This window comes from Oncorhynchus mykiss, chromosome 21 (genome assembly GCF_013265735.2).
Source record: "Oncorhynchus mykiss isolate Arlee chromosome 21, USDA_OmykA_1.1, whole genome shotgun sequence".
In the NCBI taxonomy this organism is placed as follows: domain Eukaryota; kingdom Metazoa; phylum Chordata; class Actinopteri; order Salmoniformes; family Salmonidae; genus Oncorhynchus; species Oncorhynchus mykiss.
Window position 1 is genome coordinate 26034838 of NC_048585.1, and position 12583 is coordinate 26047420.

The window sequence follows — 12583 nt, forward strand, 5'->3', positions numbered from 1 at the left end:
ACCTTGAGATGTTTCTACAACCGGATTGGAGTCCAACCGTCGTAAAATTCTATTGATTGGAAATTATTTGGAAAGGCACACACACCTGTCTATATAAGGTCCCACAGTTGACAATGTATGTCAAAGCAAAAACCAAGCCATGAGGTTGAAGGAATTGTCTGTAGAGCTCCGAGACAGGATTGTGTCGAGGCACAGATCTGGGGAAAGGTACCAAAAAAGTTCTGCAGCATTGAAGGTCCCCAAGAACACAATGTTCTCCATCATTCTTAAATGGAAGACTCTTCCTAGAGCTGGCCGCCGGCCAATCTGAGCAATCGGGGGAGAAGGGCCTGGTGTAAACCTTGTACCATCCCTATGGTGAAGCATAGTGGTGGCAGCATCATGCTGTGGGGATGTCTTCAGTGGCAGGGACTGGGAGACTAGTCAGGATAGGGGGAAAGATAAACAAAGGAATGTACAGAGAGACCCTTCATGAAAACCTGCTCCAGAGTGCTCAGGATCTCAGACTGGGGCAAAGGTTTTTACCTTCCAACAGGACAACAACCCTAAACACACAGCGAAGACAATGCAGGAGTGGCTTCGGGACAAGTCTCTGAATGTCCTTGAGTGGTCCAGCCAGAGCCCGGACTTGGTCACGATCGAACATCTCGGAAGGATCCTGAAATTAGCTGTGCTGCGACACTCTCCATCCAACCTGACAGAACTTGAAAGGATCTGCAGAGAAGAATGGGAGAAACCCCCAAATACAGGTGTGCCAAGCTTGTAGCGTCAAACCCAAGAAGACTCCAGGCTGTAATCGCTGCCAAAGGTGCTTTAACAAAGTACTGAGTAAATGGTCTAAATACTTATGTAAATGTGATTTCAGTTTATTTTTAATACATTTGAAAAAAAATCAAAAAAACAGTTTTTGCTCTGTCATTATGGGGCATTGTGTATAGATTGATGAGGTGAAAAAAACAATTTAATCAATTTTGAATGTGGTTGTAACGTAACAAAATGTGGAAATACACACACACACACACACACACACACACACACACACACACACACACACACACACACACAGGGAGAAAGCCGGTCTGCACCACCACATACAGAACATACAAACAGACAGAAACATGGCCCAATAGCCTGCAGCCAAAACCAGGACTCTTTATGTATAACCATACACAAGCGAGAGTAGATAGTCCATGCAGGTATCTGTCATGTATAGGGACTTTGAGTCTATCAAACATTAGTTCAACCTGAGCTGGGTATGCAAAATCCAATGCAAATTAACTTTCCTGAAGTTTGCTTGTGTGAGGTCATGTGACTGGGTCGAGACAAGTGTACATGAGAGTAGTCACATACACTCTGGCTGCTGTAGACCAAAACCCCAGCCAACCCAGCACAGGCCAGCCACATCAGGCCGTGAATCCGACAGCAGCGCCTGCCGGGGTTGGCAAGTAGTGTACGTTTGGCTGGAGTTGAATCACAGCAGCATACATGCCACAGTTACCCCACGCTCCCTGCACAAACCCCATCTGAATGAATGATACAACGACAACACAGCAACAACTATCAAGAGCAACATCTTTAACTCTGCCCAGACAACATAGTCTGACTATTTGCAAGACAAAAACCCCTTGACCTTGCAATCATGAGTGTAACTGCAGCCATGTGACCACTGTAAATAGTACTGTATTGCCATCAGAGCTAGAGTGCTGCTGGCCTGCCCTTGGTTTACACATCAAACCTCTGGCCTGTGCCATTTCAACAGCACATGACATGGGCCTGATGGCCTCAGCTGTTTTTTGGACACCACATGAATCTCACCAGAACGAAGGCTACTGGACCACCACATGGAAATAGGTTGTGTCCCAAATGGCACTCTATTCCCTACATAGTACACTTACTTTGAGCCTCACGGGCCTTGGTCAAAAGTAACAGGCTGTAGGGAATAGGATGGCATTTGGTATGCAGCCGTAGAATAGATGGAGAACGGTGCTTGTCCCAGATATGAAGAGGGAGACTGCTGTCACTTTCTCTCCAATAGGGCGATACATGGTAGAGCTGGGTATGGGTTGAGAGACAGTGGTTTATAGACTGCTGTAGTGCTGAGGGCCAGAGGACAGAATGCTAGGCTAATCCTGTACAGCACAGTACAGGGATTCCCTGAATGTAGGACACAGAGACATTCTGTACTGCCATGCAGCTCTGTGTGTCTAGACAATAGAGAAACGGACAGAGAAGGCTTGGACCCTGCTATTCTAGGGGGATTAATAGTGGATAAATAAAGCCCCTGTTATTACACACAAGCACCTTCATTCCGGGGGCACTGCTTCAGAGCCTTTGTTGCATCATTGACTTCTCCTTTGATGTCCGTTTGACTGAAATCTGACAGCCAAATGAGAAGAGTAGGGGAGAGAGGAGACAGGAACAGGGGTAAATAACAAGAGGAGTTCGGAGAGAGCTGGACCTACCTCAGTTCAACACAGATTTAATGAATTGTACTGTGTCCAATTACATTACACCAGTGTTTCTTAATCCTGGCCCTGGGGACCCAAAGGGGCACATTTTTGTTTTTGCCTTAGCACCAAACACCTGATTCGAATCACCAAAGCTCAATGATAAGCTGATAATTTGAATAAGCTGTGTAACGCTAGGGCAAAAACAAAAAATAACCCCCCTTTAGGTCCCCAGGACTAGGATTAAGAAACACTGCAAAACACTCATCCCTGTTCTTGAGTGTGTGTTCTACTGACCTGTAAAACAGCTACTCCAACATGTTTTACTCCATGGACTGTCTGGGAGAGCATTTTTAACAGAGAATGGTTTCATTCGTTCTCAGCACAGGAAACGAGGGATACAAAGTATATTCAAAGCAGCTGTGTTAATTAAGCAATTAACATCCCATCATGCTTAGGGTGATGTATAAAAATGCCCAGTTGCCCGTTATTTTGGCTACCATGGTTAGAATAGGAGTATCTATGTAGTATCTTTGCCCAGGCACATTAAAGCTGTTCTGGCTCGTGGTGGCCCAACGCCTTATTAAGACACTTTATGCTGGTGTTTCCTTTATTTTGGCAGTTACCTATAGGTCAGTATAGGTGTTGACAGCTAGTGTTGATCTGGCTCTGGCGTGACACTATTTAAACAGATGTGTTTGAATGTGGCATGGTACAACAAACTCCAGCTTCCAGTTGTGTTGAAGTTTCTGGTCTCCCTCTCCAAAGTGAAACACATTGATAGGGTGTTTGCCTATCAAGTAGTGTTTCGACAGGCCTCAGCACTCTCAAAACACTTCTATATTGTCCTATAGTACCTTTTAGAATCAAGTGTTTTGGTGACAATTGAGTTGCTTTAAAGGTTCTAGCATACTTCTCCAAAGGGAAACACATTTGTTAGGGTGTTTGCCTTTCAGATAGTGTGCCCCAAAAACATAAATAATGAAGATATGACATCCACAAGATGGCTTATTTTCCTGGAGATTTATTGGCCCAGCAAATGCAGAATTTACACATGTTCTCTCAGACGCTTTGCTTGCCATACACAAGTCATACACAGTACTCAGGTGCCATCCGCTCCAAACCATTATCTAAATCTACATAGAAATAAATAGCTTGAGAAAAAAATGTCTTACAAAAAAACAAAATTCAAGTATCAGAAGCAAACAAATGAACAAAAGTAGTACTGCCAATATGATATGCAGAACATATTTGGCTGGCTAGCAAAACAACTTCAAAGCCATTTTTCTCAGTTTCACTGTTGGCGTAGTTACTGCGTTTTACCTTTGTAGGGCAGAGTAGTACACGACTTACAATTAAGTATGAATCAGCCAATCAGAGAGAGGTAAAAAAAAAAGAGCATCTACAAAATACCTTTCCACTCAGTTCTAGACTTGAACATTCCAAACGCTGAGCATTCCTTCAAGTCTGATATATGTACATGTCTATTTACAGAACGTATTTTTATAACAAAGATATAAATGCTCACACATGTTAGTAGCTGGCTTAACAAAGAAAAGTGAAACACGTTACACTGCATGTACTCGGAAGGTAGCATATGTCTGAATTTCTATGGCCAGCTATATGGGTGCAGAAGCAGCATTGGGCTTGCAGGACAAGCACTAGGCACTCTAGGTCCAAATCTCCTTTCGGAGAGAAAGACAGAAAGAGACAATTGTGTCTATGGACACAGTCATTCACACCACTCAATAGGAATAGCAACTTTGCTGTGCAAAATAATCATTCATGTCATAGCATGAGTACACCGGTTGTTCAGTAACAGTATGATACTCAAATCTTTAGAAATAAAATCATAACAAAAAAAGTGAACAAGTGCTCAACATCAACAAAAGTGACAAACACAATTTGGGTAGTCATTATTTCAGAGGCATTCCTATAGGAAAATGTTTACATCGTAAACTAAACGATTCCATCCGTTTTTAAAAAAGTGATATAACCATGGATACATGACTCATCACTCAGATCTCAGGAGGTTGTCAAGAAAGGGAGATTTCAAATATTTGGCCTGGTTCCAGCTCTCTGAAGGATGCGTTGCCGAGTGCCAAGTAGTCACTCAAACCAGATATAATAGTTCCTTAGAATCACAGAGCTATTACACTAATTAAACCATAATTCCAGGGTGAGCTGTCACTACAGATTCACTTCGGAGGAACCAGAGAAAGCAGAGTGATTGAGACATGTTGTACAGTATTGTATAGTAGCATACATTATGTTTTACTGGTAAATAAATATGCTATAGGCTATGCAGAGCCATGGCCGGGTCCAGTCAGGTCTGTCGGCTATAGTTACATTGACCCGGATGGAGGACATCAGACCGGATGGAAAACTTAGAATTTTGGGTGGACCTGTGAAGACCTCTAATGTACAGTGTTATCTCTCTCTTTCCCAGAGGCAAAGTGTTTGAACTACAAGCACTGGCAGATAACACAGACCAGACACGCACTAACACGCCTGTGTGAGAAAAGAAGTGCCCTGTGATCTCCAGAAAGAGGAAGATGGGGGGGGGGGGGGGGGGGGGGGGGGGGGGGGACACATACACACACAACAATGTCCATAATGGTGACATTGTTGAACTTTCTTTGCCGGCTTTCACTTCCTGGGGTCTTGGATCAGGTAACGAGGCAGTGCGATCTCATTGGCAGAGCTGCAGGATCTCATGGCGATCGTTGGACATTCTCTTCATGTTCTGAGGGAAACAAAAGGCCTGAAATGGTTCAGAAGACTTGGGGAAACCATCACAATATAACAAACAAACTAAGAGTCGTCTGTGAGACAAGTCACATAAAACATAAAGTGAGGGAAAGACCCTGTCCTATAGGCTAAGTGACACCAGGCTTAGCATGAGATGACGTAACATGACAGAGGCTTTGGTTCTGCTCATCCATGTCGTCTGAAGCCTCGATGAGCTACTCATTCATATTCCATGGTAAATGTAAACCATGTGTGGGCTCAAAAAACGATTATCATATCTCCCTATCCCACGTGTAAGTACACCTCAACAACTAACTATAGAGCTACAATAGGTGTGTAAGAGTGTGTGTCTTTACTTGTCTATGGGTGTTACTGTACACTGAGTGGACAAACCACTAACACCTGCTCTTTCAGTGACATAGACTGACCAGGTGAATCCAGGTGAAAGCTATAATCCCTTATTGATGTCACCTGTTAAATCCACTTCAGTCAGTGTAGATGAAGGGGAGGAAACAGGATAAAGAAGGGTTTTTAAGCCTTGAGACAATTGAGACATGTGTGTGTACCATTTAGAGGGTGAATGGGCAAGACACAAGATTGAACACTGCTGGGTTTTTCACACTCAACAGTTTCCCATGTGTATCAAGAATGGTCCTCCACCCAAAGGACATCCAGTCAACTTGACACAACTGTGGGAAGCACCGAGTCAACATGGGCCAGCATCCCTGGGGAACGCTTTCGTCACCTTGTAGAGTCCACGCCCCGACTAATTGATGCTGTTCTGAAGGCAAAAGTGGGTGCAACTCAATATTAGGAAGGTGTTCTTAATGTTTTTCAAACTCAGTGTATAAGTGCCCCTTCTGACTGTGACTTAAGTTGACCGGATCTTACCACACCCTGAATAATTATCACCTTTCAATATGTGCCTGCAGAGTCTGAGACACAACAACACTACTACTACAGAATAAGCTGGGAGCTAAATCTAGCTGCTTTCGCAATTTACCTTTGAAACACTAAAAGAGAGACGAGTTTCAGACAGTGAAGGATGGTGCAGATGGGCGGAGGTCTTTAAACAGAACAGAAAATACATTTAAAATATAGACGTTCTAAAGACATGAGTGACAGAACAGTGTGTAGGGGTTGCCGTAGTAACATGCAGACAACAAAGCTCGTGCAATGCTCTGAAATCAGTTAGAAAAAAATGTGAGTCTGAAATGGTACACAGGACGTGAGGTCATAGTGAGCAGGAAGGAGGGAGGCACTTGGCACATGTATTCCTGTAGGAGAGAGACAGGTACTTACAGGCAGACTTTGCCCAGCCAGTGCTGCACGGTGAAGAAGAGAAGGAAGAAAAGAAAGAAAAGAAGAGTGAATGATAAGAGAGCAAAGAGACAACAGTGTAGAATGGAAAATTGCTTAGAGCAGGAAAGAAAGGGATAAGAGATGTCCTTCAGTAGATTTGAGGAGTCAAAAGTGAGAGAGAACGCGAGAGAGAGAGAGAGAAAGCGAGAGAGAGAGAGAGAGAAAGCGAGAGAGAGAGAGAGAGAGAGAGAGAGAGAGAGAGAGAGAGCGAGAGAGACACTCACCTGTCCGGCCAAGGCGAGGTGGGAAGGAGTGCAGAGGGACATGGGCATCTCCTGGAGGGGTTCGTCCAGGCCGTCGATGCGGGGTTTCTTGATGTTGGGCTCGGGGCTGGTCAGGGGGGTCACACTGTTCCTCCTGATCAGAGTCCCAGAATTCTTCTTCATCTCCTCTGGTCTCTCTCTGTGGGTGTTCACCGCTTCCACGTTGAGAGAGATGGACTCTACCTTGCAGCCTGCACACAGAGTAAAAAAACACACACACACACCACAGTCAGAACAGATATTTAGACCTCACCTTATTTCTCCTGCCCTGGACAAGCTAGAGAACATACAATTGACCCTAATGCCCAATTCACACTATAGAGCCAATCTGAACTGTACTATTCTGTCTCTGATATTTTCTGGTCACATTGGCTTGGCTCGGTAATGTGAGAAGTGTACACAAGTTCTCACCGTAGGCAATGGGGGTGAGCTTCAGCACCGTGTGGAGGGGACACTTCAGGTAGGGCATCTCTTCTGCACTCTTATCCAGGAAGTAAGCCAGGAGACAGCGCATCACAGCCTGGTGACAGATAACCAGAACGTTCTCCTGTCTCTCCAGCTCCATGATCACTGGCTCCACCCGCTGGACCAGGTCCTGATAGGACTGGAGGGAGGGAGGGATCAGACAGAGAGAAAGAAGAGAGAAGGGTTAACTCGATATTTTCACAGACACATCGATTCGCAGCATTTTAAACACAAGAACTATGTCCATGTGTAACTAACTGTATAGTAGTTGGCAGTAGCAGGTTGATTCTAGTAGTATATTGTACTGTGCTAACCTCTCCTGTGGGGTAGCGGTAGTAATACTTGTCCTGGTCTCTCAGAGCAAACTCCTCAGGGTACTTCTCCTTCACCTCATCGTACGTCATCTCCTCACACACCCCCTGTGCACACAACACACACCTCACATTAGAGCTGTTTAAATGAAGCACCACACACACAGTCCAGTGAGTAGTCTCTTCTAGTGTGTGTGACTCACAGCGTCTATCTCGTTAAGGGCCTTCCACTGTTCGTAGGGCACTCCCAGGCTCTCAGCAGTCTGGATGCTGCAACACATCTGATTGGTCCACACCTTCAGATCCGTCAAGTTCTGCTCTTTAACAAACATTGACAACGCCCCAGAAAACTACACATAGAGAAAGGGGAAAGAGTAGGTGACCAGAAAGTGTGTGTGTGTATTCATGTGTCAACTTAGTGTGCGTGTGTGTGTGTGTATACGAGTGTGTTTCTACTCTCGTACCTTTCTCCCCCTTGGCGACAGCCCTGAGTCTCCCCCCAGGCGTCCCTGCAGGTTGTGCATGCTCTCTCCATGGCGACACAGGTAGATGACTCTGGGCTGGACGTGGATGTTCATCAGGTAGTAGACAATCTTACTCTGGACGTGGTCCTGGATCCGGTTCACCAGGAACCTTCTGCCTACATCTATCACCTTGATGAAGGACAGGCTCCTACGTAGGGGGTTAGAACAAGTTAAGTCTAGGGCCTGAATTTACAAAATTTCTCAGAGTTCCATATAATCTTATTTATTATTATTTAAAAATGCCAAACTGATTCTAAATCAGGTTTAAGCCACTCTCAGATCACACAGTAAACAGTAGCTAGGGTCAACAGGTATAAACAGTGAATAAGCTATATAAGGTTTAGGGGCTACCTGTCGTACTGGTCTGGGTCCAGGGGTTCGTAGTGAACCCTGTAACACTCTATCCTCTTATGGAAGTCCTCCATGGCGTCTGTCTTGTTGCAGTCCTGATAGTCTGGGCAGGACACCTTCACTTCCTGTAATGGGAGGAAGTAAAAGGTCAGGTGACAGCGTAAGACACTCATTAAAATTACATTATAGATATTACAACGTCAGTAGCTAACATCAGGCTGCAACATTAGAGGAACCTTGCAGGAACATGAGCCAACCAATAACATGTTTCTTCAGATGTTCTGTTCAGATTTCTGACTCACCATGATATTTGTGGCGATGACGCTGGGATCATCACACACCGACTCAATGAAGAAGATCTGCACACATACATTTAAAGTCATTTAGAGTCCTTTTATCATCTTCACATTGAAAGACATGATGAGTCATTCGATCGCGTATCTGTTTGAGAATGCATCAAGCCGCTCATAACCATAGAAACACCACTGACCTTGAAGCCGTTCTCACTGCCAAAGTCCAGGATCATGTCTCGTCTCTCACGAGTAGTGTTGGTGGCATCAAAGACTGCAACCTGGCCTCCCTCCTCTGTCAGGTAAGACTCAACGTCCCTCAGAGCTGCTAAGGCACATTGTCTAAGCAAGAAAATAAATCATCTCTGTTAGCCTTGTTTCAAGTACACTGATGATCAGTGCCATCACATGATGCTCAGAATTTGTCATGGTGAAACACAGAGTAGGATGGGGAGCAGGGGTGGACTCACTGTCTGATCTTCACGGCACTCTCGTTGTCAGCCTTGAAGAAGTCATACGAGCTGTAGTTCTTGACTGCTTCTCTGCGATACTCTCCCACATTGAAGACTGGAGGCAAAGAACAAACTAACAATGGTAAATGGAATGTTCTGAAGGGAGAAAGTGAGCCCAAGCCCAGTTTGTGGTAAATCTGAAAACTAAAACAGAGGAAAGGAACTAGACTAGATGAGATGGCAGGAATGCCGATTCAAGAACAATAATCCAACCTCCGCCCTTTTAACCCCAACGTTCCTCTTAGTGAACAAATACAACAATAAGATCAAATAAACATTTCTAAAATAAAGGTAATTTTAGGGCAGTGTGAGGCACATTACTATGACCAATAACAAAAGTTACTAATCTGTTAGCTACACCTGTTGATGTGTCTCGTCATGTGCTGAGTGTGTGTACTGTGCGTGTTTGCTGTGTACCTTTGGTGGGCATGCCGATCCAATTGAGGTATCGGGTGAGTTTCTTGGACATGTAGGTCTTCCCCCTGGCTGGCAGACCCACCATCACAATCACTGTGGGGGGGTTGGCCAGGTGTGGGGCCCCCGTCGCTAGAGACAGAGAGATTAAAATATTGTTCAATGGCCATACACACAATCAATCTGATTAATTGTGTACTCTTAATTTACACACAATAATACTGCATCTTCATTCAGTGACGAATGCCTCTCATTCACACGCTCCTACCAGCTCTAATCCACTTTCCAGGACACAGTACCTCCTCGATGGAAAAACAGCTAGAAAGCTATTAGGTCATCACTCCCTCCTTTCCCTCCCTCTATCATTCTCCATCTATCTCACTCCCTCTCTCATTCAGTGTCAGAGAGCTGTACATACTCTTATAGACTTTGGGAGACTGAGGCTATGTCTGTGTGGCTGGTCCTTGCAGCACAGTGATGGTCATGGTCATGGATAGACACTAATAGTAATTCCCTCTCACCAGTCTTGTCTGCTGTGCTTCCCCCAGCTAGACCCTTCCCCAGTGGTCAATATGGTGCGTTTACCTGCAGACACTGCTGAAGCTGTCTCCCCCCCCCCCCCCAACCTGACTAAACAATCGGCTGATAAACCTCCTACTAGAGAGATGGTTCCAATGTCAGAACCACTGCATTAGTCAATGCAAGTCGGTCTTTAAGGGATGAAAATGTTTGTGGGTATTAGTTTTCATTGCCTGAATCTCCATGTGATACAGACATCACCAGCTATTGGTGCTTTCAAGACGACTAGGAACTTGGGGGAAAAACTAGGTCATAATGTCAGTGATCTAAAGGTCAGAAAGTTGGAGTTCTATAAATAATTTGTATTTAAAATAAATAAAAACTTTATTTAACTAGGCAAGTCAGTTAAGAATACATTCTTATTTACAATGATGGCCTACCAAATGGCAAAGGGACGGGGGTTAAATATAAAAATAAATTAAACAGAAATAGAAGACAAAACACACATCACGACAAGAGACAACACTACATAATGAGACAAAAGACAACAACATAGCATGGCAGCAACACACAACATGGTACAAACATTATTGGGCACAGACAACAACACAAAGGCAAGAAGGTAGTGTCCATGATTGAGTCTCTGAATGAAGAGATTGAGATAAAACTGTCCAGTTTGAGTGTTTGTTACAGCTGGTTCCAGTCGCTAGCTGCAGCGAAATGAAAAGAGGAGCGACCCAGGCACGTTCCAGTTTCCGATTTGCATTCCGAGTTGGATGACCTTCAAAACGATTTTCCAAGTCTGACCTAGTTCTTTTCCGAAGTAGGAGATTTGAGTTGGGAGTTCACTGTTATTATGAACGCGGCATAAACTCATTCCCCTCTGTATGACACACAACAGGACAAACAAACTGACGTCATTGATTTAAGCAGTGGCTATTCATTCAGGCCGTTGATATTGATCAGTCGGTTCTTTACAAACTGTCGTCACTTGTTACCACAGCCACAAAGTCATAAACCCCGCCTATTTCTGCAATTTCTCAGCCATGATCCAGGTCGCCCCATGCGGACACGCACGATAGTTCGTCCAATCCCGATGCGTCTGCATGTAAAATCCCCCCCGTCTCTCCCACCCACACAACGGTTCCTGGCTGTCAAGAGCAGAGCGTGGAGCCCCCGGGACCACAGCCACAAAGTCATACAGGCCGCCTATTTCTTCAATTGCTCTTATTAAAATGTAATTTTGAACATAACTAACCACACTGCTAACCTTATGCCTAGCCCTAACCTTAAATTAAGATCAACAAGTATTTTTATTTTGTGGCTGTGGTAACTCGTGGAAACTAGGGACCGGATAGGGGCTTTGTTGCTATAGTGAGCACTATCAACCATTACCCTCTACAGCTACTTGTGAATCCTGACCTGGCTGCGTGCCAATGGCCAGTTTGGATAGGGTAGGCTAATAGGGCATATGCTTTTAGCATAATTATTGTAATTACACACAGTGTTCTTTTTTTCAAGTCGGTAGGTTATTTTGTAAACTTAAGCGGTTTTAAAATTATTACAATTATTCTGTTGAATGGTTTCAAAAAGTAGGCTACCTACTGTATGCCACGCCAATTGAAAATAAAGCCATGCGAGTAAAGCATCAAAACATGCAATCACATTACTTATTTTTCTTTCACACATTCTGTGCACCCTCGAACTTAAAGCTCAATACACTACATTTTTCAACAACGTTCCCTGATTTCTGGTGACCTGTCTGGGGTCTCCCCATCCTGGACCGCTAATGTAGCCTAATATTCCAACCAGCTGCTACATTGTATATATTATTATAGGCTCAATGAGATTATTATTTATCTGATTATTGTGAATAAATCAATAGCATAATTATCAAAGATAATTGCATGTAATACATTTATCCTATGGACGTTTTCTAAATGAAACCTGAATGAATCAGATGGGTGCTGATAACAGCCGCGGGTTAGGCTACTACTTACATCGCCGGGGGACTGCTGGTTTGTCATCCTTTGAAGGAATCCAGATCTTTTGTATCCTGTTCTGAGTAAGCATTCCTAGAGGGTTGTGAAATAAAACACGAAAGAAACCTAGGTTTCCCACTAATATCGGTCCCCACAAAATACCACCTTTACGTGCTTTCAGATCAGCACGGATTAAATAAAAACAGTAGGATACAATTCAAAATGTTTTGGATCGGCAGTCGTTCTCTCTACCAGACAAGTAGTCTGTAATCAAATATATTGGCGCGCTAAGCACTCGTTAAGAGCTGCTGTGTTCTATTCTAATGCTGTTCAGCCTTTGCCGGTGTATTAATCTACCCTGCTGTGTCCCAGTTCCTTTATTTAACCTGTCC

At 44.1% G+C, this 12583-nt stretch overlaps 1 protein-coding gene across 2 annotated transcripts; it reads right to left on the reverse strand.

Moving 5' to 3' along the window:
• Positions 1-3451: 3451 nt before the first annotated feature.
• On the reverse strand, positions 3452-12570 carry pfkfb3 (6-phosphofructo-2-kinase/fructose-2,6-biphosphatase 3). 2 transcript variants are annotated; one of them, XM_021577315.2, is made up of 13 exons: positions 12210-12570; positions 9694-9822; positions 9235-9331; positions 8965-9106; positions 8777-8833; positions 8475-8599; positions 8064-8271; positions 7803-7949; positions 7603-7707; positions 7235-7427; positions 6785-7014; positions 6501-6523; positions 3452-5193 (listed from the first exon to the last, which is right to left on the reverse strand). In XM_021577315.2, the coding sequence occupies exons 1-13, from the start codon at positions 12280-12282 to the stop codon at positions 5187-5189; spliced, it is 1536 nt and encodes a 511-aa protein (XP_021432990.1). In that variant the 5' UTR covers positions 12283-12570; the 3' UTR covers positions 3452-5186. The 2 variants fall into 2 exon arrangements, with proteins under 2 accessions (XP_021432990.1, XP_021432988.1); XM_021577313.2 differs by lacking the exon at positions 6501-6523 and having other exon boundaries at positions 12210-12569.
• Between the last annotated feature and the right edge of the window lie 13 nt (positions 12571-12583).

Excerpts from the sequence above, each read along its gene's own strand:
- pfkfb3 (XM_021577313.2), bottom strand. The coding sequence starts at position 12,282 with ATGCTTACTCAGAACAGGATACAAAAGATCTGGATTCCTTCAAAGGAT. Across the intron at positions 9,332-9,693 it reads GATCGGCATGCCCACCAAAG|TCTTCAATGTGGGAGAGTAT; the intron begins GTACACAGCAAA and ends CTTTGCCTCCAG. Across the intron at positions 8,272-8,474 it reads GACCCAGACCAGTACGACAG|GAGCCTGTCCTTCATCAAGG; the intron begins GTAGCCCCTAAA and ends CCCCCTACGTAG.